This window comes from Pseudozyma flocculosa (genome assembly GCF_000417875.1).
Source record: "Pseudozyma flocculosa PF-1 unplaced genomic scaffold scaffold00013, whole genome shotgun sequence".
Classification (NCBI taxonomy): Eukaryota; Fungi; Basidiomycota; class Ustilaginomycetes; order Ustilaginales; family Ustilaginaceae; genus Pseudozyma; species Pseudozyma flocculosa.
Window position 1 is genome coordinate 348,039 of NW_006920881.1, and position 25,257 is coordinate 373,295.

General features: G+C 63.2%; 9 protein-coding genes across 9 annotated transcripts; 3 read left to right on the top strand and 6 right to left on the bottom strand.

Moving 5' to 3' along the window:
* Window positions 1–1,092: 1,092 nt before the first annotated feature.
* Window positions 1,093–2,007, top strand: PFL1_04124 (uncharacterized protein; the record flags this gene model as incomplete). The annotated part of the gene is made up of 1 exon (XM_007881648.1): window positions 1,093–2,007. One exon carries the CDS (start codon window positions 1,093–1,095, stop codon window positions 2,005–2,007), a length of 915 nt encoding a protein of 304 aa, XP_007879839.1.
* A 617-nt stretch (window positions 2,008–2,624) lies between these two features.
* Window positions 2,625–3,772, bottom strand: PFL1_04125 (uncharacterized protein; the record flags this gene model as incomplete). The annotated part of the gene is made up of 4 exons (XM_007881649.1): window positions 2,625–2,762; window positions 2,870–2,981; window positions 3,136–3,402; window positions 3,501–3,772. The coding sequence occupies 4 exons, from the start codon at window positions 3,770–3,772 to the stop codon at window positions 2,625–2,627; spliced, it is 789 nt and encodes a 262-aa protein (XP_007879840.1).
* A 444-nt stretch (window positions 3,773–4,216) lies between these two features.
* On the bottom strand, window positions 4,217–4,673 carry PFL1_04126 (uncharacterized protein; the record flags this gene model as incomplete). The annotated part of the gene is made up of 3 exons (XM_007881650.1): window positions 4,217–4,291; window positions 4,390–4,443; window positions 4,542–4,673. The coding sequence occupies 3 exons, from the start codon at window positions 4,671–4,673 to the stop codon at window positions 4,217–4,219; spliced, it is 261 nt and encodes an 86-aa protein (XP_007879841.1).
* A 681-nt stretch (window positions 4,674–5,354) lies between these two features.
* On the bottom strand, window positions 5,355–6,545 carry PFL1_04127 (uncharacterized protein; the record flags this gene model as incomplete). Its single annotated transcript, XM_007881651.1, has 5 exons — window positions 5,355–5,474; window positions 5,639–5,929; window positions 6,024–6,123; window positions 6,258–6,355; window positions 6,483–6,545. The coding sequence occupies 5 exons, from the start codon at window positions 6,543–6,545 to the stop codon at window positions 5,355–5,357; spliced, it is 672 nt and encodes a 223-aa protein (XP_007879842.1).
* Window positions 6,546–8,472: 1,927 nt separating this feature from the next.
* Window positions 8,473–11,886, top strand: PFL1_04128 (uncharacterized protein; the record flags this gene model as incomplete). The annotated part of the gene is made up of 1 exon (XM_007881652.1): window positions 8,473–11,886. The coding sequence occupies one exon, from the start codon at window positions 8,473–8,475 to the stop codon at window positions 11,884–11,886; it is 3,414 nt and encodes a 1,137-aa protein (XP_007879843.1).
* Window positions 11,887–15,372: 3,486 nt separating this feature from the next.
* PFL1_04129 (uncharacterized protein) lies at window positions 15,373–17,325 on the top strand (the record flags this gene model as incomplete). The annotated part of the gene is made up of 1 exon (XM_007881653.1): window positions 15,373–17,325. One exon carries the CDS (start codon window positions 15,373–15,375, stop codon window positions 17,323–17,325), a length of 1,953 nt encoding a protein of 650 aa, XP_007879844.1.
* Window positions 17,326–19,202: 1,877 nt separating this feature from the next.
* PFL1_04130 (uncharacterized protein) lies at window positions 19,203–19,836 on the bottom strand (the record flags this gene model as incomplete). Its single annotated transcript, XM_007881654.1, has 3 exons — window positions 19,203–19,256; window positions 19,408–19,458; window positions 19,561–19,836. 3 exons carry the CDS (start codon window positions 19,834–19,836, stop codon window positions 19,203–19,205), a joined length of 381 nt encoding a protein of 126 aa, XP_007879845.1.
* Window positions 19,837–21,288: 1,452 nt separating this feature from the next.
* PFL1_04131 (uncharacterized protein) lies at window positions 21,289–21,756 on the bottom strand (the record flags this gene model as incomplete). Its single annotated transcript, XM_007881655.1, has 3 exons — window positions 21,289–21,327; window positions 21,478–21,528; window positions 21,664–21,756. 3 exons carry the CDS (start codon window positions 21,754–21,756, stop codon window positions 21,289–21,291), a joined length of 183 nt encoding a protein of 60 aa, XP_007879846.1.
* An 845-nt stretch (window positions 21,757–22,601) lies between these two features.
* On the bottom strand, window positions 22,602–25,176 carry PFL1_04132 (uncharacterized protein; the record flags this gene model as incomplete). Its single annotated transcript, XM_007881656.1, has 4 exons — window positions 22,602–23,120; window positions 23,251–23,517; window positions 23,610–23,741; window positions 23,839–25,176. 4 exons carry the CDS (start codon window positions 25,174–25,176, stop codon window positions 22,602–22,604), a joined length of 2,256 nt encoding a protein of 751 aa, XP_007879847.1.
* Between the last annotated feature and the right edge of the window lie 81 nt (window positions 25,177–25,257).

Genomic DNA, 25,257 nt, shown 5'->3' on the forward strand with positions numbered 1-25,257 from the left:
CCTGCGTGGCCTGGCGAGGCCAGGCCAGGCCTCGCCTCGCCTCGCTCGCTCCGGCGCGGCCGCCTGTGGCACTTTGGCCCGGCCTGGCTGAGCCTCCTCCGCACTCGACCGACGGGGCGGCGGCCGATACGCCGGGCTGCTCTAGCCCACCCGTCCGCCCGCCCGCCTGCCTCTGCCCCGCCCGCTCGCCCGCTCCTTAGCTCGTCTGCCCTAGCCTGGCCTGGCCTGGCCTGCCTCTGTCGCGCCTCGCCTCCGAAGGTGGCCCACAGCAGCCTCTGCCTCGCTGCCCCTGCCTTCTCTTGATCTTCATCTCCAACGTCTCCATCGCCACCTTCGATCTCCTACTCCTCGTCCTCCTCATCACCACCACCGCCACCACCCCCACCACCGCCACTGTCACCGTCACCGTCACTCACGCCGTCGTCTCGTCCACCGTTCCTGCCAGTCTTGCCGGTCCAGCCGTTGACGACCGACCGGCTCCTCGATCTCAATCCCTCGCTGTCGGACGCTGTCGCAGCCTCTACCCTACCACCTCATACTCTGGCCACCACCCTTGACCGCAGCCCACACACCGCTGCATCGTGCCAGGATCGCTCTACGCGAGCCTGCCTCGCCTTGCTCCGAGCGCCAACGACATCACCCTACTTGGACCTCCCTCACTCCCCTCCCTCTCTCCTTCACGTGACGCCAGTCGTCTGCTCCTCTGACCACTGCCTTCTGTCCTGCTCGACCTCGAGCAGCTTGACACCACCTCATCCTCGCACTCTTATAATCTGGGGTCCAGAGCAAACCTGCATAGCCTCAGCCTACGTCACCCTCGGCTTGGCCTTCATCTGGTCTTCAGCAAAACCTTAGCCCGCAGAGCCAACACTACTCACGTACGGCAATTGCATCGGCTCACGCGAGCTTCACCTTGAGCAAGACGGTCGAGCTTGACGCCCCTCGCCTTCCCCCTTTGCCCGCTCATCCGGCGTCTGATCCCCACCAAAGCTGCCTTTCGACCACGCTGCATAGCTCCGTACTTGCAGCATCTTGCCCTCACGTCCCTCAACCGCCTCACGCTCCACACACTGTTTCCCTCGATTGTTCACCATGGCGCTCAACCTCGACGACCTCATCGGCTCGATGCAGCATGGCTTCCACGCCGGCGATCGCGGCAATGACCTCAACGAGATCAGGGAGAACCTCAAGATGACCCTGGGGCAGCAGGCGCTCGGCCCGGGACACTCCGACGCCAGCCAGAGCAGCAACAGCAGCCGGAGACCGCCCAACGCCCGCTGGGACAATCGTGCCTACCCTCCGCCGCATTCCTCGCTCGACGGCGATGTCGCCATGCTTTCTGGCAGCGTCGAGGCCGGGGGATCGCGCGGCCAGAGCGGCCAGACATGGCAGAGCTATGCCCAGCAGCAATCCGGCTCCAACTTTGGCCGATCCCCTATGTCGATGTCCAACGACCAAGGAGGCGGCGGTAGCGGGTTCGATGCTCGATTCCTCAATAGTCAGAGCTCGCCGCCCGTCGGCTTCGGCGGCCCCGGCTCGGTCGGTTCGCAGGGCTCGAGCACCAGCTCATACGGCTTCGGTGGCTTCGCCCAGGCACCGGCCAACACGCCACAGCAGACACCCGTCGAGTCGAGCGCGCTGGCGAGGCAGCTGCAGGCGGAGCTCGAGCGCGCACGGGATCAGCAGGGTTCCAACAGGATCGCAGAAGCCGACGACGAGCGCGCCGAGCCGGACTGGACGGGCCAATATCAGCGACAGAGCGCCAGCTTCTCACCGCCCGCTCAATTCCCGGCCTCGGATGCGGCCAGCGGCGGAGGCTCGTCGAGCGGATACAGCCTGCAGTTCGGGACGGGGGGCGAACAGGCGGACCGCTCGAGCCTGACGCCGAGGAAGCTGGTCAATGGCTTCCAGCCCACAAATAGCAACGGCAGCGGCGTCGACTCCCAAGGATCGGGCTTGTCGTCGCCGCAATACGGGGGCGGACAGTCGATTGGCGCCGGCCAATGATGGCCAACAGCCTCTGCCCGCCTCGCTGGGCTCTCTCGGCCTAGACTTGGTCCCAGTCTCGAACCGCATCTTCCCGTCTCTCTCTCTCTCTGGCTTCCACGGACACTCGTTCCTCAACGCACCGCTCCACCGCGCGGCCCTCATGATTACGGCCGCCAGCATCGTCATTCCCCCCGCTATCAGCGTGTCCCAGCCCCCTTTTCTCTCACCCAGCGTCACCACTTGTTCCTTTCTCACCTCACGAACCTGGCCCTCCCCCGCCCGCCCCGCGACGGGCACAGGGCTGTGTACTTTTACCAATACCCCGATGGCACCGTGGCCGCTGGGGCTTCCACCGCCAATGCCGTCCCATGTCACGCCAACAGCGTCCACGTGTCTGTCCGCCTGTGCGTCCGTGCGTCAGTCCGGCTGGCTGTGTGCCCGTGAACGTCTGCGCATGCCTGTTCCTGTACGCACAGCACCGCTCGAAGACAGGGCGGAACCATCAGAGCGCTGGGCCAGGCCACGGGACAGGTTCGAGGCCGGACGAGGACAGGGTTGTCACATTGCGAAGGTGGAAGGACACTGGAACGAGTACGGGACCGAGGAGTGTGTGTGCGCGTGTGCATTTGCTGCGTCTAGACGATGCTCTCGAGCTCCTTTGCAAACTGGAGGTTGGTCGAGATGGTGGCCTTTTTGGGAATCGTGTGGGTGCTGGCCGACGAGGCGTTGGAAAAGTGGACGACCTGGGTGGAAGGGTTGACCTGCCATCCTCGCTGTTCGATGGGCAAGAGGCGGAGAGGGGACCTGGACGTCAGCATGCCTGGGAGGAGCAGAGAGCGGAATGAAACGATGCGAGGGGGATGGGGGGGCGCACACTCACCTCATTGGCGAAGCTGAGGACTTCCTGGAGGTTGTCAAAGAAGAGGAGCGTCGCGGCGTCGCTGAGAGGTAGGCTGTCGTAGGCCTTTTCCTCGCACGATGCGATCTCGTGTCTGTCGAGCCGGGAGCATCGGACACGGAGGAGCGGGGGGCGGGATGACGAGCAGCGAAACCGCGGTCAGCCCATCGTGCAGCCGCAGACTCTGGACCCTCTTTCGCGAATGAACGGGAAAGCATGCCGACGCTCGTGTCCCAGGCGAAACGTACCGAATGGTGCCCATGAGGCGGTCGACAAAGAAGCTGTACTCTTCGCGCGGCGCCTGCTGTCTCGCCCTCCACACCTTGGAGTAGGAGCCCTCCATGAGCCAGCGCTCGAGGTTGACGGGGTGCTGAAGGTAAGGGCTGTCGCGGACCAGGTCCGGCGGCAGCGTCTCGAGGGCGGTGTGGAACGAGGCAATCTCGTTGGACGAGAGCAGGCGGAGGAGCGAGAGGCCGAGCAGGGGCTGGTGGTTTTGCGAGGCGGGCAGCACGGACCTGTTGTCGTGTCGAGACGAGCGATGAACCAAGGCACGTCAGAGGAGAACCAGACGGCAGAGGCAATGAGCTGACGAGCGCGCGGGCAGGATACTCACGCATAGTCGTTGTAGAAGGCGCGCAAGAGGTTCATGTACCGGTCAAAGCTCTCGACGTCCTTTGCGCGGATGCTGCAAAAGGCGCCTACCTCGAGGACGTCGCGCGCGAGGGCAAGGTCCTGTGGCTTTGCTTCGGGTGAGGGGACGAGGAGACCGGCCTCTGTGAGGGCGATCTTGAGCTTGGTGAGTTGGCTGCGGATCGTCGTGAGGTCTGCCGAGCTGGAAAAGGACTTGAGCAGCGCATCGTGCTGCGCTCGCAGATTGGCCGACATGGCGTGGGTGCGTGAGGGGGTCTGTGGGCGATTCGAGTGGAGGCTGCAGAGCAAGGAAGAGGTGAGATGCGTGGTGTATGCTTCTGATGATGGCACTCTTAGTGTGGCGGCGTGAGTGAACGGTGAGCGGAGAGACAGCTGGGCTGGAGGACGGGGTGAGGACGAGTGGCTGCCAGCCCTGGCTCGCCCGCCAGCCCGCACCCAAAGTGGAGCAGAGGCCAGAGGTTACGCGGCCCCGCCAGCCTTGGAGGTTTTCGGATCCGCGCACCTCGCTCGCCCACACCTCCTCGACTGCACCCAGTGCCCGCTTGATTGCCACAGCCATGGCGGGCTCACTTCCACGCCGCTCTGCCGGCCTGACCATCCTCCTCCGCAACGGGCACACCTTGCGCCACATTCAGAGCATCTGCCATACATGCCATCCATAGCAAAACACGCGCATCGCTAGTGGTACGACACGAATCCGAGCACGATGGCCTGGTCCCACGCGACAATATTGACAAACGACACGCCTTGCACCTGTGCTCGGGCAGCGGCTCACCCCGCGGGTCCAAGTCAGCTCCCGCTCTCGACGCCTCCCTTGGCGCCACGCTGCGCGTCCCTCGAGACTCACTCACCACTCGTGATCGCTGGCCCAGCGTGGTATGCACGTCCGCCTGTTCGTCTTCCACCTGCCGAGACGCTGGGGCAGAGCTGGATGAGCATCATCCCTCTTCTGTCCGCCACAGCCTGTTGATTCTCGATGTCACCGACGGCCACCTGCACTCACTGCAATGACGAGCCCTTCGAGCTTGACCACTCGTCCATCGAGGCGCGTCCAGAACACCACCCGGTCCCCTGGCTCAAAGGGTGGCGGCGATCGGATTGATCCCGCCGTGCTCGATGGCATCAGCGTCGACATATCGTGTCTGGTCCAGAGCATTGCGCAACGCAGCGGCAAGGTTAGATCGTCGTCAACGTCCTTCAGCGGCCCCCTTCCGTCCCATGCTCACCGGTTATGTCCACAAACGCAGCAAGGTCGCCCGGCAGAGCAGGCCAGATCGGTCCATGTGTGTATCTCGCCATCGGCGGCCCGGACCTGCCCCTATATACCAGGATGTCAGCTAGCCTCCCTTCAGCCTCATCCCTACCTTGATCGGATTCGTCGACATGGAGCCACAAGGAAGCGTGGTGCGTCCTGCGGCTATGCCGTGTGCCATGGCCTCCGGAAGATTCCTTGGACCAAGCGTGGTCACAAGAGCGTGAGCGTAATCCTGCCGCCCTTTCAGCCTGGGCCGTCGTAGCCTGCCTACTCCACCGAGACGGCCTCGGGCCAGACGGATGCGTCGGTGCCCATACAACAGCGAGCATGATGCTCCTAGCTGCCAAGGTTAGGGTGCCGTCTGCCGCGACGTCGGATGGCCGGAGTCGAGCAACCTTGCTGGAGTTGCCTGACCCCCGAGCTGGCCACGGTAGGACGGAAACGGCGCCCGGTTGCAGGGCCGTGCTACACCCGGTAATCGGACCCGGGGCCGGCACGCAATGAAGGCAGGAGAGGATGGTGGGTATGCTTTCTGGCCATTGCACATCGACGCCTCTTGCCTCAATCATCCGCAATGGGCGCCTCTTCGTCGAGATACCTGAGCAGTCGCACCCTGAGCTCCGTTGTCTCGTCGCCGCGGAGCGTGTCCGAGACAAAGTAGCACTCGGTCTGCATCTGGACCTGTTGGATGGAGGGGGGAAAAAGGGGGGGGGGGGGGGGGGGTTGGAGGGAAGGGCGAACCAGAACGAGGACATGCCGACAAGAGGAATCGGGCCGCAGCAGCAGCGATGGTCAGCAGGTGCATCGTGGGTTAAGGACGAGGCCCGCCGAGGGCTGATACTTGCCATTTCGAGGGCACCGCGCAACACTCCTGCCAGCACGTTGGAGAACCAGAGGCCGCCCTGTCTCGCATCGTCAGGCAGCTGGACGAACTCTGCCAAAGGGTTCTCGTCAAACGTCAGACTGAACTCTTGCCCGGCTTGCGACGCTGCTGTCCCCGCCATGACCCCCGCTGCCGTCGTCGCCGCCGCCGCCGCATTCGCCTCGCTGGACGCGCCAGCGTTTGTACCGCCAGAGGCCAATGAAGAGAGATGAGCGACGTTGGGTGTGATGTTGAGGAACATCTTGAAGCCGACCTAGGGGAGCGGAGCAGGATGGCGGAGGGGCAGTCGAGGTCAGCTGGATGCCACAGTCGGCGCGAGCATCATGGCATCAACGTTTAGAGCGTACCTTGCTGACCACCTCCCCGACCTCCTTGAAATCGGAGCAGCGCGTCATGTTGGTCCTTGCGAGGAAGTCCTCGATGAGCCTCGTGCCGATATTGTAGCCCCTGTGTAGATGCAAATTCGGAAGTGGACGATGTGGAAGGCAGTTCGAATCAGTAGCCTTGTCGACAACAGCCGCATTGACGATAAGGAGTTAAAGCGATGACGAGATGGCAAGGGAAAGCAGCGAGCCACGCACATCTTCTCGAGCTGCTTGTTGACCTCTGCGTAGTCTTCGTAGTCCTTGATCATCTGGACCACCAGGGCGCCGTAGGTGAGGGTGAAGAGCTCTGCATTCTGCGGTCGCCGTGAATTCGAGAAGGCGCGCGCAAAGCAGCCAGCCGGGTCAGTGACGTTTGGTGATGAGCGGGCGGGGGCCAACCGCAGGCATGGCTGGCGGTCGACCTGCTGCGGGCGCACTCACGATCTTCTCGGTCCGGTTCTTCCAGAGATCCTCGCCGGCCGCCTTGTACTGTTTCGTGGACATCGTGGAGGGGTTTCCCAGGCTGTGCTGCGAGTGAACAGAGTCGCTGGTGCAGATAGAGGCTGGGCAAGGTCGACGTGGGGAGTAGAGTAGTGGAGAAGAAGGGGCCCAGGCCAGCGCTCCAAAACGGGGCGCCAGACTGAGGCGGGGCAAAAGGGTGGCCCGTGGGTTGGCCTTTGGACGAGCCGCTCTCCTTGTCGGATCCGGGTTTGCCCCAGAATGGCGTGGCGCGGCGTGGCCAGCCAAGCCAGCCGCTCCACCAACAACAGAAAAAAGCCCCGAGGGCCAGCTGGACCCTGGGCTGCCTGGGCATGCTGCAGCCTCGGCCTGAAGGTTGCCTGCTGCCTGCCTGCCCCTGCCCCTGCCGGGCGTCCCCTTTTGCTGTCTGCAAAGATCCGCGCCTTTGGGCTGCCAGGGGTCACGTCGAAGCCTGCAGAGGCATGTCGTGCACCTGCCAGAACTCGCCTGCCGATCTCATGCTGCCGCTCCTTCTCTACGGTCTGCTTCCATCCCTCACTTTCAGCGAAGTCTTGCTGCCTTGCCTGCCACCCTCTCTGCTCGCTCGTCGCGGCACCGGCACCGGCACCTCTTCACCCTCACGCCCTGTCCCAGATGCTTCACAATCCGCGCCATGCGCGCCTCGCACCGGGATCCAAGAGAGGCGCAAGTGGTCAGAGAGCGCCAGAGTAGGGGCCAAGTGGTGACTCTGACTCTAGGACGCGGTGCCAGCCTACGGCCAAAGCCCCCTCCGCCTGCATGCTCTTTGCAAGCCCGTCTCATTCCTGAGGCCTGCTCAGACGCGCCGCACGCCTGCGCCCTAACGAGCATCCAGGACAGAGCAGCATCTCCTCGCGCAACGCCCGCCTCTCTGGTGGCCGCCGTGTTGCCCGCCTGCCTCTGCGAGCCCAAGCCTTGCTCTGGACGCCTTCCAGGGGACTAGGTGGCTTTGCCAACCACGTTAGGCTCGCCAGCTTCGCGCGGCTCGCCGGCGGCAGAATGGCAGGCAGCGCCGGCTGTCTTTCCTCTTTTGGTCCTCGTCGTCGCAAGAGGCTCCGGACCATGCATGTCAGGCTGCCTCCGGCGACTACAGCTGCTCACGCGCACTTCCGGGCTCGTCTATCACGGCATGGATCGCCCTCGCCCGCCTGCAGCTTTCTTGTCCGGCTGCCTTGCCCCTTGCGTGTTTCGATCCATGCTCGATCTGGAAGGTGGCCTGTTTCGGGCTCGACTGACGCGTTCGCCGTTCTGGCATCCCTCCGGCTTCACGAGGCCATCGTCGAGGTGGCGTGCCATGCTTCACCTTCTTTGACACTCTTGCTGAGCCGACGTCGTCCCATCTCGGTCCGGCACCGAAACGAGACGAGCACCACTAGCCCGGCCTGCCAGACTCCGGCCGCTCGCGACGTGATGGACGATGGTCGCGAACGGAACGGCGATTCAGGCGCAGCTGGGATCACGCCCGGCCGGACACTCTTCCTCAACGTCTCTCACCCAGCTTGGCCCCTCCTGAACGGGGTTCCTCCCGGACGCCTCTCGCTACTTTCCTCTCCACCACCACCATCCACACTCCGTCTCCTTTGCCGCTCCCCTCCCCTCCCCTCCCCGCCACGCTCCGTCCGGCAGCGTTCTCTGCTCCTCCCCTCCCCTCCCCTTCCCCCTTCTCCCTTCCTCCCCCTTCGTCCCCTGCCTTTCCCTTTCCGCCTATCCCTTGTTCGCTGCTCTGTTCTTGTGTCTCGTCGCCACCTCATCGCTACCCTCGCCACCGCACCGACTGCACGCGTCTACCGACAAGCTCGACACTTCAAGCGAGGGTCCGACGGCTTCATTCTTCCGAGGCGACACTCGGTCACCCGCCCAGCACCATTCCACTCGCTGCAGTCAGCACGACCGACAAACTGCAATCCTTGTGCGTCAAAACAAGGCCATCAGCATGCGCAGCTCTCTGGGCTGCAGGCCCGGCACGTCTCAAATACGCACCGGACTGGCGCTGTCGGCTCTCCTACTCGTTTCCGGATCACTAGCGGACGTGACCTTGCGGAACCCGATCGCAGGCCAGCTGCCCCGGATCGCCAGGCTAGACAGCCCCTATTCGTGGTCGTTTGGGTCCGACACCTTCACCACCGACAATGTCGGTCACACGATCTCGTACGACGCCCAGGGCCTCCCGAGCTGGGCGACATTCGACAGCGTCTCGAGGACTATTTCGGGCAGCCCCCGAGCCAGCGATGCAGGTTCGGCGACAGTGACGATTGTAGCGTCCGAAGAAGGGGGTGAATCGGCGCGCGACAGCTTTGACCTGGTCACCCGTGCGGGCCGTGGCGCCTCCCTCAACAAGCCGCTCCCACAGCAACTGCCCGAAGCAAGCAGCCTGTCTCCTGGCAACATACTGCCTGGCGGCGAGCAGCACCTACCTCTCGGCTGGTCTTTCAGCCTTGGGTTCGCCGGCGACACCTTCACCTCTCCCTCTGGCAACCTTCGCACCGCGGCCCGACTCTCCACCGGGGCTCCGCTGCCCGGATGGCTGCACTACGACCCGACGCTGACGCTCTGGGGTGTCGCTCCGACCACACCGGGCAACGAGGGAAGCAGCTTTGAGGTCGTGGTATCAGCCTCGACCGTCGACGGATACAGCGACGCGAGCAGCTCGGTCGTGCTCGTGGTCAGCGCAGGCGCCCTGACGCTTGGCCGGCCGCTGCGTGCAGTCAACGCGACCGCCGGATCAGCATTCGAGCACACGATCGAGCCGCCTCAAGTCTTGATCGATGGGAGGCAACAAGCTGGTCAGACCAACTTTGACGTCGCTCTCGATACCACAAGCTACCCCTGGATGAGCTTCGACGCCTCTTCTCGCGTGATCAAGGGTACCCCCCCGGTCGACACCACCGGAAATACATCATCAACACTGATGGTGCCGATTTCGATCAAGGACGCCGACCACGACGCCCTGCAGACCAACCTGACCTTCAACGTCTTTCCCAGCGCGTTCACTGATTCGACACTGCCGGACGTCTCCGTGCAGAGTGGAAAACGCTTCCAAGTGGACCTCGCACAGTACATTCGCGCCGGAGGCGACCAGCGCCGCCCCCCCGTCAATGTGACCCTGGATCCTCCCAGCGCGATGGACTGGATCAATGTCGACAAAAAGGGCCCCAGCCTCTCCGGTCAGGCGCCTGCCGAGCTCAAGGATGCCAAGGTCAGAGTCACGCTGCAGGCAGTCAACCCCGACGGTGCCGGTGGTGGTGTCAGCAGCACCAGCTTCATGCTTTTGTCTTCCGACCGTGCCGCACCTGCTCCTTCCACAAAGCCCGGGGGGCGAGACAACGCAGATGTCGGAGGAAGCAAAGGGCTCAGCAGCTCGGCCAAGATTGCGCTTGCCGCATCGCTGGGGTCTGTCGGAGGCATTTTCCTCCTTGTCCTGCTGATGATGTGCTGCCGTCGCACGTGCGCGGCTGAGGAGCATGACACGCACGGACGCCAGCTCGATTTCGACACCTCTGCCGACGACGATCGCACCTTGACCGAGGGCAAGTCGCCGATGATGGTCTTCGGTGCCAAGTCCAGCCCGCTGATGCAGAAATGGCGCCGAGCCAAGCATCGCGACGATGCCAGCCCTTACCTCCACGCCGGACACTCACCCTATTCGGAGAAACGCATCGTCGGAGGCGGCATCATCTCGTCCAAGGTGTCGCGCGAGAACATGGGCAAGAGCGGCTCACAGGTCTCGATCACCATGCACAACGTGGGGGAGCCGGCGACGGGCCCGGTGCCGACGCAGGAAGAGCGCCCGACCAAGTCGAAGCTTCTCGGCTTCCTCAAGGTCAAGTCCAAGTCGGGCCGCAGCCTCGTTCGGGATGCCACATTCAACAGCGCCCACCGCAACGCGCAGGCTGCGGGCAGCATCGGTCTCGGACTCGAGGGTATCGTCGATGGCGACAACCCTTACGGCGACCCGAACCTGCCCATAGGCCACTCTCGCAGCCATGCTCGAAGCAGCTGGGAGAGTGACCTTTGGATGCATGACGGCTCGCGGGCCAGCAGCCGTCACAGCCAGCGTGCCGAGACGCCAGGTAGTGGATCCGTCTCGATCTCCATCTTCAGCGGCGACTCGAGGTCCGAATCACCGACCGAGGTGCCCGTCCGCCGCGGCGGCTTGGTGCCCATGCGCCACCGGAACGCTCACATCAACGACAGCCCGGCCTTCAACCTCGGCCACGGCTTCGACACGCGCCCGACAGAGGCCGACGGCGATCACGACGTCAACCGTTCGCGCCACCGGCTCGCCAACATGACGACAAGCGCCACTATCGACGAGGAGCTGGATGGAGACGTCGATGCTGTCGTCACGCGCGCTCGCAAGGTGCAGGTGCAATCGACGGGCACCGTCTCTGCGCCACAGCAGGTGACCATCCAGCCCGGCCAGCGCAACACGTCCCACCGCGTCGTGGCCATGGACCACGACATCAGCAGCAGCGTGGCCGCCTTCGAGGATGCCGAGGACGAGCCTGTCTACGTCGAAGACGTGCTGCGCCGAGAACAGGAGCAAGCCTCGTCTGCCGACCAGGGAAAGCGCACCAGCTACATGCCCGGCCTAGGCGGTGCCGACATCAGCGCGGTGCGGTTCGACGACGGCCCCGCCGAGCGGACGATTGTCAGGCCCGAAGAGACTGTGCGCGTCGTCCGCCCCTCGATCGCTCCGCTGCCTCCAACGCCGCAGCTCCCTATCGGCGGCGCCGACACCGAGGCAGCCCTCGACTTTCCCTTCGACACTGCCCCTGCCCCTGACCGCCGCCGACCGAGCTCAATGAGCGGGCAAGGTGGGCGACACCGGCAGGCTGAGCAGCATGTCCGAGCAACGCCCGGCGAGCTGATCCGGGTCAAGGTGCTCTCTGCCTCGCAGGCGCCGCCCATCATGGGCGGAGCGCCCGACTCCCCGGGCAAGAGGAGCGGGCGGCGGCTCAACTATACACCGGTATTGCAGGACGACAAGTACGTCGAGTACTGGAACACGCGGCCCAGCTTCCTCGAGTGGCTCACCTGGGACTCTCGGATGCAGGAGCTGAGCGGCACGGTGCCGCCCAAGTTCGGCCCGACGCCCATCTCGCTGCGGATCGCCATCCTGGCCCGCCCTGTGTATACGCCGCAGCAGGCGCCACCGAGCCCCGCGCTTGGCTCGAGCGGCGCCGCCGGGCGCAACAAGCGGCATTCTCGAGCTTCGAGCATCGAGTCGACCGCGACGGCCGTCGACGAAGAGGTTGTCGCCGTCGTCGTCGTGCACATCCAAAAATCCGGCCTCGATGGCGCGGGCGCCACCTCGATCGAACTGCAGCGCGGCCACGCCTTCTAATGGCTGCCATTGATGAGGCCGCACCGCCTTCGTACCTTCTCTCCCTGTCCAGCTTCTCTCTCCTCTCTCTGTCCCCGACCTAGATCTGCTCGGCGTCCAGACTCAGCGCATTCGCGCGGCTTTCTTCACGTCGCAGCCCCACCTTCGTTGCGCCTCTCTCTCTCTCTCCCTCGCTCTTTCTCTCGCAGCTCGCGCCTCGCTCCCTTGGTCGTGTCCCTGTGTAGCATATCTGTCCGGCCGTTGCTTTGTCCTTGCGGGGATCGAGGTTCCGCGCGCCCAGGCCGCCCCGGACCTCTCCCCGATAACGCTCCCTTGCCTCGCTCCTCTCTCTTTACCCGCTCCCTCATCCTCTCTGTAGCCCCATCATCACCCTCCTTTCCCTCTCTTAGTCTGGCCACAGTACTGCATTGCACGGCACAGCGACAACCCCTTGTCGTCCTCGCCTTGTCTCAGCCTTGGAGCTCTTGGCTCGCAGCGTCGGCTCGGTCCCGAAACTCCGTATTCCACCACACTCTCTCCAAGGCCAAGAAGAAGTTAAAGGCCCAGCAACCATGATGCGATCGCTCAAGCCGGACATGCATACGTGACGCGGACGCGAGCCCGCTTGTCCCGGACCATCGGAAGTCCCGATGGGGATGAAGCTGAACCGCGCTTCCCGCTCAGCGCGGACGGACGCCACTAGCATCGCCGCGTGGCAAAGACGCGGTGCTCAGAGGCACCGCACTCGCCCGTAGAGGCAGGTCGCCTGGCTGCTTGGCTGGAATGGCGTCGGTTCGGTCAGGTCCTGCGAGGATGGGTTGGGCCTGCACGCGCGGCGCGTTCCGTTCCTTTGTCTGGCCAGCAAGCAAGGCGCATGCCGTGGGTGTCCAATTTGGCCAGTCCAGGGTCCTGGCCTCGCGTCGCCGAAACCTCAGCGCAGCGCAGCGTGAGAAGCAAGCAGCAAGCCAGCCGAGGCGAGACATGCCCCACGCCCGTGCGACGACCTGCAGCACGACGGTACCGGCCGCGGCCTGCCTGCTTCGGCCTGCCCGCCTTGGCGCCTCTCAGCGACGAACCAAGGCTGCTTAGCTTGCTTGTCGACGTGGTCATCCCAGCTTCCACTTCGGCTTCTCCGCGCTCGAGCAGCAAGGCAGGCACCCGTATCGTCTGGCCAAGGCCCTACCTGCTACTTCGATGATACTCTGGTACTAGAGCTGCTCGTTGCTACAACGGGCTTCCTGCTGAACCGGAGGCGACTCGATAAATTTGCCATCGAATCACGTCGCCTGGCACATAGAGGCTGAGAGCCGAGCAAAGGCGAGAGGCGGCTGACCGATGCCACCTGGCCTCGCGAGCACAGCCCAGCTTCTGGACAATCCGACGGGACCGCTGGTACCGCCAGCCCGGCCACCGACACCACCGCCCGCGAACATGCGGTGCCTGGCACCAGCTCCATACCGAGGCATGTAGACGACGTCGTACCACGCTCGACTTTTATCGCATTCCTCCTCGACCATCCCCATCTCCCCCCCTCCGCCACTTTCTAATTTCTCGATGGCCGCCGCAGCGACTGCACCACACTCCGTCATCCTACGCCGGGTCCTCAAGCCGCCTCGACGGGACCAGACCACGACAAGCTGAAACTTCGGCACGGCATGGTGCCACACTACTTGGCTTCATCACATCGATCGCAGCACCCACAGACGTACTGTCTTCGAAGCAGTTGGCCGGCCTTGCCGCGCGGTCATGCACGCGACCTCAGGCCGCTTGAGATGGTCCCTATCAATCGGCAAGAACGGCGCCTGCGCACCGATCTGGCCGTTCAGCTTGGCTTGGCTTGCTTGGTACTCGTCATGGAAGCGCGGCTTCCTACATACATACAACTGTACAAACATTCCCCTATCGTGCATCCAGTCACTTGATCGCCGGCACGAAACAGCTCCGGGTACCGCCCCTGAACGATGGGCACGTCCGGCGTTCAGTGGCGGCGGCGGCGCTTCCTCCTGCGATCCCTTGCGTCCCCCAAAGGCGCCATGCTGATGCCTCACAATGGTCTGTTTGCCGTTCTCGTGTCTTTGCATTGTCAGAGGCGCCGCCTCTGCTTGCATTCCGCCTGCGATCGAGGCAGAGTCTGATCTCTCAACGTGTCAATTCGTCTCTCGGGCATGACCAGGTTGGTACCCACCTAAAGTGCGATCCGCTGCGGTCGCGTTGGCCGTCGCACGCGTCGAATCACCTACCCATCTACATGGCCTCTGCATCCACCTTGCGTGCCTCGTGTGCTGCTGTCGCAATCTGAGCCCCGCGTCGGCGACCTGAGCAGTTCTATAGACCATATCGTTCGGAGTACCACGCTCAGGGACGACTGCCACCCGACCCGGCGAGCACGGCACCATGGCGTGGTCCTACCTCGTACAGTACTAGCTGTACATCGACATATACCTAGGTAGCTGCAGCCACGCAGCAGGGCATCATCGCCTCACCTACTGCTTATTTGTTCTGCAGCCGGCTATGCAGCCCACATGAGATGGGCCGAGATGCATGACACTGCTATCGGTGGCTGCCCTTTGCGGGACCACGGAGAGCGGGTCCCTACATGGCCACGTACATATAGGCAAGACGTCCTCGGCCGGCCGTAGAGATCCTTGCCCCTCGACCTGCCCCCTCCCCTCCAACACCGCGCTACCAATACCGGGCTCGGGCTGAGACAGTCATCGGCATTTGGAGCAATCGGGACCAAGGACTCGGTGCACTCGGCCTCGACAACCTGCACGCACCCACCCATCCGCCTTCTTGTTTCGGCCCTCCTTCACATCGCGTGGCCATCGTTGCCACTGCTTTCTCTCGACGACGTTCGCCTTGCTCGCCTTTCAACACTGAGGCGCGAGTGCGGCCTCCAAGAGGCACCCAGCCTTTCCATCATCCTAAAGACCAGATCCCGGTACATCGCCGCAGGTGAGTTGGACCATGGAAGCGGCGAGGGATGTCTCAGCCAGGCGACTGGGAGCCCCGTAAACAAGCTTGCAGCGTCAGACGTAGACCTCACGCTCATGAGAAGCAACCCAACATCTGAGCTTCTCTCTGATCTCTGACATGCACCTCTCCCTCCCACTCCACCTCCCTCTGCGCCTCTCTGTTTCTGCCGTGACACCCGCCCCCTCCCCCAACCCACGATCTACCTCGCACGATCTGCAGCGTCACACGAGGAACCCATCACGCCTTGCGATACCAACGCCTTTAAGAAAGTATCCAGTAGCGCCGGTGTGAGAAGACCTCTTCATCGTCAGAATCAAGGTGCCGCCTACTCCTTCTGGCTCCCCTCAAACCACCCGGTCCTGCCAGAAGTCTCTGGTTGAGCCACGTACCTCTCGCTCCATCACGGACGGCTTGTCGCCGGCCTCCGAGTCCGGACGAACGCGCGCTGTGAGGCCTCCTGCACCTCTATCATCTACCCCGGGATCGGCCAGGTGAGACGAGGTACAAAGACTGGCACTCGAACATCAAATCATGGCAAAGGCGGTTCCCAGCCCTCCTCTCACTTCGACACGCTCACTCAGCCTCGTCGAAGCAGACGAAACCGCCCGTCCAACGACGCAAGCCAGCGCTTTCGAGCAGGACATTACAGTCCAAGGGCTTGTCATCGCACAAGACTGCTTACAGATCGCACCGCCAGCTGACGGCTCGCATCGGGACCGTACTGCCTTACTTCCAGAAGATTTGTCGGCGCTTGACCCAGCAACAGGGTTCGGGAGAGGCAAGATCAGGACGTGCTTCGCGATGGGAGCCGAACGAGGGCCAGCCGACAGCATCAAAGGCCTTGAGCATCGCAGAACCACTTCAGATTTCTTCGACGCCCACAAAGCCACAGGGCGGACACCGCCGCGAGCCCCCCTGCCACGGGCCATCCAGCCGGTAACGTTGGCTCACCAACAGCTCCGAACAGACGGCCGAGACGAAGATGACGGTGACGATGATGACGAGGACCACGCGGAGCGAGCCATTGAAGCCGCTCTCATACGATTCCAGTGGATCCCCGAGGCCCGGCGTGCCCTGAGGGGGCCCGGCCTTGGCAGCCTCGCTATTCCCACCAGCGACACTGTCGAGATGCTCTGTTCACCCGTCTTGGGCCCTGCGTCCAAGAAGCCAGGCCATGGAAGAGGCATTTCAGGCAGCAAGTCTCTACGCGGGCGATCCAAATCTAGCGCCTCGAGCCTTAGGGACGTCTTTACCGATGCGGAGGCAGAGAGCGGCCGAAGATCGACAGACCGCCGTCGTACCGGCACAGGCACCCGTGCATCTTCACAAGGAGCGAAGGATGGCGAAAAGGTGACCATCCCCTCGCTCCTCTCGACCGAGAGCTTGGACCTCAGCCAGTTCAACTTTCCTCCGCCGCCAAAGACGCTTCGAGAACGCCACTCGCACGGATCCCTCCGCGCGGCCGCAGCAGCCGGCGGGCAGATCAGGCATCGGTTGGCGTACCCCACAGAGCCCTCTCCACCGCTGCGGATAGCCCCGTTGCCGCCACTGCTGCCAGCGAGGTCGCCTTTGCGCGAGAGACGGTCCAAACCTCCCCTGCACCTCGCGCTTGTCGGAAAGACGACCTCGACGACGGCGACGTCGTCGTCATCGTCGCGAAAGCATTCCCTGCCGAGCCCGGACCTGTCCAAGGCACTGCATGTCGCATCGCCGTTCTCGCCACCTCCGTGTCCACCGCCAGCGACGCCGCTGCCCGATTTGCCTACCCCGGGCTCGGAGGACGGTGGCTGCTTTCCAGGCGCCCTGCTGCGTAGCACTGTCCATTCGCGCAAAGGCTCTGCCGCCTCCGCTCCGACCGCATCACGCCGCTCGTCCGACGCCAGCGACACCCACCACGGAGTTGCCCCTGCCATCACCGCCATCAAGGGGCTACCGCAACTGCACAAGCGGTCGTTTGTGCGGGCGCACTCCGCATCGCCGTCGATTCCTAAGCCTCGTGCATCTAGTGCAGGGCGGGGCGAAGCTCGAGCGACTGGGGGTACCGTCCCAGACACGCCCCCTTGGACAGGCGCGAAGGATGCTTTCAACGTCGTGGCCGCGTCCTTGCAAGCCAACACGACGTCGATGACGGGCTACCAGCACGTCAGCTCAGACGACTTTTTCCGGATGCTGGACGCTGCGCCGCCTCTATCGCCGCCCCCCTCGGCTCGCAACTCGTCGCAGCGGCCATCGGATCGGGCCAAGCTGGCCAACCTCGTCGAGTGCTTGAGCCCTTCGATGGAATCCAGCGACGGCGTTTTCGCGGAGCGACAAGCATCGTCGGGGCAGGGTGGCTTCGGCATGGTCCGCGTCTCGACTGAGCCCCTGGGCCCCGCCCGCTCGCATGCTGCCGAAGTCGCGTCAAGCCATCGCCTTTCGCATCCCGCAGACCTGCCGATGGGAATCGAAGGAGGTGACAGGGTCGTTTACGGTCTCGCTCTCTAGCGTGGACCGAGCGCAATCGAGCAACGCCGCATCTCACCCTCCTCCCGCTTCTTCATTTCTCTACCGTACGTGGCCTCCAGTTCCCTCTTTCTCTTGAATCGGCGGCTCTCCGATCATACTCGCCGTTGGATAGCAAGATAGTGTCACTCGTCACCTTGTAAAAGTATCGGCCTCGTCGTACGGTGGTCTGCAACGCAACATGGCTCGCTGTCCTTCTCTGCCTGCCGCCGTGGAGCCGACCGGCCTCGCTCCGCCGTGCTGGGAGCAGTCGCTGCTGTCGACGAGGCAGTCCGCGTATCGCCTCCAGCAGCTTGTGCTTTCGAGATGGGCTCGCGCGGCACATCTGCGCCGCGGCAACATCTTTGCGATCCGAGCGCGACACTGTCAGACAAAGCTAGAGCCCCTCGTTCTCACTCTGCTACTCGAGCCTCCTAAAAGCCTTCATCACGTCGGCATGGAGGATGGCGACACGATTGCATGCTTCGTCGACCTCGGAAAACCGTGCCGGGGGGTCATCAAGTGCTGAACGTGAGCGGCCTCTACCATTGGCAATCATAGAGCTGCGATCCTCGACAGCTTTGGCAAGATTCCTGATGCCGCAAAGACAACACCTTTGTTACTACTAGATCCTCTGGCTTGCCCGGAATACACAGGATCTGGACTGCCATTGATGCTTTCTGCCAGACCAAGCCTCAAGCGAAAGCTACATCTACTATATAATGGATAACGTACGTGCTCGAACATCCAATTCCCATTTAGCACAGCTGGATTCCGGCCGTGTAGCTCAGTTGGTCAGAGCGTGACACTGTTATAAATGCGATGTCAAGGTCGTCGGTTCGAACCCGCCCATGGTCGATCTTTTTGCGTCTTTCTTTTTGGCCTTCTCACATTACCGCTTCGACCATGCCCGGGGCAAGGATGATGCTCTGCCCGCTATGATATCTCTCTCTCTCGCTTGGATTCTTTGTTCGAGGGGAAGCAGCGTGCAGGTGGCGAGCGAGACAGCGGGCTACGACTCGGAGTCGGATGACCAGTCCCTGGCGTTGCCTCCGTCGAGGTCGCCCGAGACCCTAAAGAGGCGGATACGGTTGATGATGAGCTGCAGTGGGAGGGATGGGGGCAAGGGGTGGCCAAGTGTCGGGAGGAGTCTGTGCGGCTGTGCAAAGGGAACAGCAAAGGGCGAGGCTCGCGTCGACGCTGTCGCATTCTACCTTTGCCCAGGGATGTTCGAGGTACTGTTTACGGTCCGGAGGCGGGGGATGCAGAGGCTGAGCGAGGCTGCGCCGCACGATGCCTTCGGCGATGGAGCGACCGCAGGAACGTACCGATAGGAACAGGCCGTATTGGATGTTGCCCTCGTCGTCCAACCACTTGACCCTGGTTCCGGCCACGAGCGACATTTTTGCGAGCGGGCAGACGAGGTGTTCGATTGTTCCGATGAACCGTCAAAGAAGCCGAGAGTGCTACGAATGGCTTGGAAGGCAACGGCGACAAGTCGATGGTCGTGAAGGGCGAGAGGGAGGGAATGATCCTTGGGCCGGTTAGACGGACACCCGTCCCTCCGGCCGCTCCTTTACGAGCTGACCTCAATTTCGGCCGTCGCCAGAACAAGGTTTCTGCGCTCGCCGCTGGGCGGCCATGCCTCCGCCTCGGTGCGGTCTACCTAGCTCGAAAGCTCGTGAGCTTACATTGCGCAAGAACCGTAACTTTGCTAGAGGCAAGGAGGGATGCAAAGCCCTGAGAACGCCGAAGGAGGCCGCCCGGGCGCGCATCAGGGATGCTGGGCAGCTCATCCGGCAGGTCCACATCGAAGTCAGACCAGGCGCGACGAAGGGGTCGGTGCAAGGTAGTTCCGGACTCGGAAGTGTCGTCCGATGCTACGGATGGCTGACTGAGTTGAGAGGGATGAGGCCCCAGACCTTGGCGTTCAGCTGTAAGCACAGCAGCAAGACAGGCCCGACCAAGGGATGTCAGCCAGCCTTCGACTGATGGCCACGCACGGCATGGAGAGCGTCTTGGCGCGCGGACAGCTGTAGAAGCCGCTTCTCCCATCCATCGTCGTTCGAGTCGCTACCTACTCACCAGGACGTCGGTGCCGTACTGCCTCAGTCTGACAAAGTCTCCGTCCAGGTACTGATCGCGAGAGCAGAACAGCCGAGCGATCAGCTTTGCGTGTCCACGCATAGGCCCGCAACCGGCTGGCTCTAGTCGTTCTGCAGTCGTTCTGCCGCTCACCTTGACGAAAATGCAGATGACCTTGTGGTCGTCCTCCCAGAAGAAGACAAACTGGCCCGTGAAGAAAAAGGGCAGGTCGGGCCTCGTAAGCGCGGATGGCGAGCCTGCCGGCGGCGGCTGTCGATCTCGAGAGGGCGATCGAGCGTCGGGCTGGCTTGCTATGGGGGCGAGCTGGATCTGGAACGAGGGGTGAGGTTCGGGAGTGCGCGGCGTTTGTTGAGTCGAAGGAGGCTTCAGCTCTGACCTCCAGCTCGTCTGGGCGGATGGCCGGGCCATGGGGGTCGACAGATGCATTGTCTGAGGCGGATGGAGTGCCCCAGGATGCGATGGACTCTGAAACTGAGCGCGATGCTGCGGATGCTCATATGGAGGTGGACGAGTGCGGTACGAGTCGCTGGGAGCCCAGTCTCGCGTGTTGGGCGGACGGTCGCCCGCCATCGTAGCAGGGCGGAGGATGCGATGAGCCAGCCGGACTCGTCGTCGTCAGTTGAAGGGAGGACTGCGCAGCGAGCCAGAGATCGCTAGATCGAAGGCGGTGGTGAAGGTGACCCGGAGCATCGGCAGGCCAAGGGCAGAGTGGGCCACAAAGCAAAGGCACGGAGCTTGGAGTGCGGCGAGTGTGTCTCAATCGCCCAGCGCATTGCCCGGAACGCCCGCGCAGATTTGCCCGGACGACGTCCTCAAGCAAAGCAACCAGGTAGAGGTGGTTCACATGAAGCTCTCCAACCTCCGACGGACCGGTGCTGCTCTTAAACCTAGTCGGTGCTGTTCGGAGCAGCTAGAGAGGTACGAGGATGAGGGCTGCGCTGGCGAGCGAACTCTAACCTTTTGGCTCGGAAGCTCTCGTGCACGCTCATCCCTGCGAGCAAGGACAAAAGCCGGGTATTTCGACCGAATGGAGCCTTGCTCTAAGGAAGGCTCTGAGGGGGTAGTCAAGCTTGGAAGGAAGGGGCGTAATCAACGCACCGGTGGGGCCGGTGGTTGGTCATTTGCCCCGATGCCGTTGCAATAGAGTAGTGGCGCTCGGAGATTGGCGCCAGTAGTGCAGCTTTTCTTGACCCACTACTGTAGAGCTCGGACGGTCCCCTGCAAGCTACACACAGTGCTCAGTAGTGGGAGAGACACTGGGCGAAGAGGAGCCAAGCAAGCTCGTGCCGCCATGCACGGGGCGTGAGACGCTGCGGCGCGTCACCAAGGACGCGTGGCGAGCAGCCCCGGTCCCGGCCACCAGGCGCCGTTTCCACAGGCTGCAGGCAGGCGGCTCCCGGGCTGCGCTACGCTGTCCGTCCGCGACCTACCATGCATCGCCTAGGGCCATCTGCCGCAAGCAAGCGCAGAGCAACACATGCAGGAAGTGCTCGGTCAAAGCTCGCAGCCGTCGGTCGCCGGAAGTGGCGTCCGGTCCGGAGCGGAGGGCCAGCAGCAGCAGGGCGCTATATATACGTACGTCAACCTTCTTTGCAGCGCATCTCGTTTGGATACCGGCTCTTCAATGCGCTGAGAGAGACAAGCAAGCCACACCAAGGTCTGTGTGCATATTCGATGGGATGAGGTGGAAAGCACCGAACCCCAGCCTGATAGTCATACTGCGCCGATGCGAGGACGGGCGAGCGCCCGGGCAGGGCGCAGAGGCAGGCTAGGTCGATCAGCGCCACCCGGGAGATGTATGCGTATCGATGGTCAGGGAGAGTATGACCAGCGCCTGTCCAGGCGGCCACACCCGTTTGCTCATGCCGAGATCGCCAGGTCGCAGATGGGCACCTCAAACTGCAGGAGTAGCGAGCGCATCAGAAGCGGTGCGGTCAACGAGAGGAGTGGGGATGCCGCGGGCGCACGAGGAGCAGGTGGCGCGACAAAGCTGGTCAACGAACGTCTGCGCTGGCCAGTAGTTATGCCAGATACAAGCTCGATGCTTACCGTGGCACCGGTGTCGATCTCGACGATCTCTGCTAGGTGGGGTGTCGACATCTGGCGCCAGGCAGGAAGACAGAGGGTTGGGCCGCACAGGCTGGCATGAGCAACAGCGGGAGGTGCGAGCGAGTGCCTTGACATGACAAAGGCAAGGTTTCGGCTCTGTTGCGCTCGGCTCCGTGCACGACTCACCTCAATGAAGACACCATACCTCCTCTCGCCGTCGTCGTCGGTCCAGGTGACCTCGTCCCCGGGGCGGAGGCGACCGCAGGGGTTCGACTTCATCCCTCCGCTCCGTTGTCCGGCCGTGCCGCGCAAGTCGTGAGCCGGGTGGCTAGCGGTGGTCTCGTGCCACGATGATAACGGCAGAGTCTGTCCAAACAGTGCGTGGAAAAGAGGGTGAGGGAAGAAGTGGCGGAAAGTCGATCGCGATGGGGGCGAGCCCTTGAACCTGTTGCGACCCTTTTAAGAGATAGCGGTCGGTCCATGTTGAGCCGGAGACGCGCCAACCCTGCCGAGCAAGGACACGAGCAGAGCGGAAGAGGCTCGCTAGATACGAACAGCGCCCGATCCGCCGCTGATCAGCTGCTGAAGGACAAGCAAGACGGGCACATGCGAACAAGCTCGCGGCGCCGAGGCGCGGTGCGGCGCAACACTCTCGCGCGGCGCCGCCTTCCGCAGGCGAGTCTGATGAAGCCTCGGATCGAGTGAGCGGGCCGTTTGGCCATGAACGCCCCGGCACTAGCAGCGGCACCCGCGCCACCACGGCGGAAGGTCTGGACAGAAGAAAAAAAAAGGAAGAAAGGGGTGGCAGCTACGTACCTATCCGCCCACGAGCGGAGATGGCGCTGATTTCGCCCCGTCCTCGCTGTTAATGGGCGACGGCGTTCGTCAATCAATCTGGCCTCTCGATCGCTGTGCTCAATGCCAGAGCGGTAAGGCAGGCGATGTACGGCGAGAGAGGATGGGCAGTGCGCCCGGATGTGCATTCGCGAGTGCCGGATTGGCGGGCGATGGGACTGTGGAAGAATCGGGGTAGAGCGAGGGGGCGCAAAACAGGGCTGAGTCCGCCCAACGATACAGGCTTAGCACACGCTCGTGGCGGGCGGGCGATCGTGTCCTTTCTCATCTCAGGGGAGGTCCATCTCGACGCCTCGCGTGGCGTCAACGATGCGGCCTTGCTTTTCCCATCCTTCCAGCAGGAGCTCGAGGCGGACGATCGAGGCCTTGACGTATCCCTCCTCTTCGCCCTTTTGCACAAAGCCGGCCTTCTTGCCCCGGACGCCTTCGTCGAGCATGAGCCTCCATACCTTGCCCATCTGCTTGCCATAGAGGGCAAGTGCGCGATTCCCACCCACCTCGAGGTAGGTGGACCATAGAGACGGCAGCAAGGGATGCGAGAGAATCGGCGAGGCCGACGCGAGCGTGCGCACGCTCCAGGTCCAGAGCGTCTTGGAGCGGAGGTACTCGGGTACCAGCGACAGGTCTGGCATCGTCCCCGCCGGCGCAGAGGGAGGGGTGGTCGGCTTCGTCTGGAGGATTGCGATGTAGAAAGCGAAGATGCCGGCCATGCGATTCGAGTAGTTTTCGCTGCTCTCGTCGTTTGAGCGGTAGCCAAGAGCCTTGCGGTAGCTCTCGTCGTCCTGATCCTGCACGCAAGTCGAGCGCGGAGCAAGAAGCAAGAGGCAAGGGAAAAGGGATGAAGGCCGAGCGCTGACCATCAGCAAGGCGAAACAAGCATTGACCGACTGACGTCCCCGTTGCGCGAGGCCATCTCACCTTGCGCTTGCCAGGCCAGACGGCCAAGCACCAGCAGCACTTCTTCGCGAGTCGTGCCATCAACACTTCGCCCAACTCCGTATGCCCCTGCAGCAGTAGCCAGACGACCACTCTCGCCAGCGGATAAGCAGTGTCCTGCTTGGCGGCCGTCTCCTGCTCCGCCTGTCGGATCAAGCACTTGGAGAGATGGTTGAGGATCCAAGTGTAGATCTCGCCCGTCGGCGACGCGGCCTTTGCGGAGCTGAGAACAGCGCCGATGGCATTGGTCTGCACAGCGCGTGTACGAGAGCGAAGGCGTGGACGGCGGAGGGTGAGCAGGTCTTCGAAGGCATTGCAGCCGTCTAGACGGAACAACTCACAATCCGAGTGATCTCCTCGCGCGAGTTGGTCAGCTGGCCGACTTTGGGCGTGATCTGGCGCTTGGCGGCGAAGCATTGCTTCCGCAGCTCCGGGTTGCGCGAGATGGTTGGTAGGATGTTTTGCTTGATGTGCTGCGCGCGGAGACGTCGATGAAGCGGCGCGTCACAACGATGTCAGCGAGATCGGCCCGCGACGGCGGATGCTGATGTTGCCGCGAATGCTACTCACGCCGATCTTGGCCATCCACGCCTCGTACTCCTTGTCGGCCCCCCTGCGAACCTCGTCGCCGACGCCTCCCATGGCCTTTTCCTTTTCCGATCGCTGCCGTGCCTCGGCTTCGGCCTTCTGACGCTCTTCCTCTTCCACCTTGCGCTTGGCCGCTTCCTCGTCCCTCGCCTTGTTCTCCGCTTCGATCCTTCTTTGCTCGCTTTCGCGCTCCTCTCTGGCTCGCCGCTCCGCTTCCTCTTGCGCTTTTCGCGCTGCCGCCAGCCTCTGCGCCTCCGCGGCCGCCGATTCCTGGGCTTCCTTTTCTGCGGCAAGGATGCTGGCATCAATGCCCTGCCACAGCAGCCTGTTGCGCGCCTCGAAGGCCTCCTTTTCTCTCCGCTCTTCGTCCTCCCGCCGCACGCTAAGCGTCGATAGAAGCTTGCGGACCTCGTCGAGATCGGCGTCGGCCGACGAGGTCGCACCGGTATGCGGAAGGGAGGCCTTGTCTACGGCTGCTTTTGCCCTTTGTTGCTGCAGCGGGCTCCCGTTGCTGGTGGATGTTCTGTCGTCGAATGGAGCGGTGTACGAGCGCAGGCGGTGGACATAGGTGCTGGTGGCGCGGCTCAGTGCGGATTCGCGCGAGAGGCGATCCCAGTCCTCCCAGTCGTCGGCCACGCTTGCCAGGCGTAGCCTTCTGGCCAGGTCGCGCTTCCGTCTGGCGTGCGATGCACGCGCTGCTCGTGTCGTGCCCGCGATCCCCGTGCCGAGTCGGCCGGGTTCCACGGGCCACTCATCCTCTTCGCTATCGGAAGGCGCTTCTTTTGGGGAACCAGAGGTGAGGGACGAAGACGACGCATCGCTGCTGCTATCTTCGCCGTATTCATCGTCATCCGAGGAGCCTAGGGAATCGTCGTTTGGCACACCGGTCAAAGAGCGAAGATGCTGGTCGGGTCGCAGCCAAGGAGGTAGAGGGGCAGCGGTGGTCGCCGCCGAGGCTCTCCTGGACGGTCCCGCGTGCGGGCGAGGGTTTGCCGGATCCTGCAACCCGACTTGGACGTAGGGGGACTCGGCGCGCCGCCGGGACGCGGCGGAGGGCGTGTTTGAGCGCGACGATGCCGATGTTGGTCTGGCCTGGGAGTGAGAGGGCGCCTCGGCAGGGCCAGATGGGCTGACGCCATCGAAGCGAGCAGGCGGCCGTGGCGTCGATGCCGGAGTGCGCAGATGCGGCGAGCCGACCTTGCGGAGGATGCCCTTGCTCGGCGTTGGAGTGGCCGGAGACGCCAGCGAGGTAGCGGAACGGCGGCCCTCGTCAGCAGAGAGCTCGGAAGATGAGGAGGAAGTCTCTATCCCGAAACGCATCGTGCGCGCTGACGGCGATGCATCCAAGGGGGAGGGAGTAAATGGTCGTCGTCGAAGAGCAAGAGCAGGATGAGAAACGAG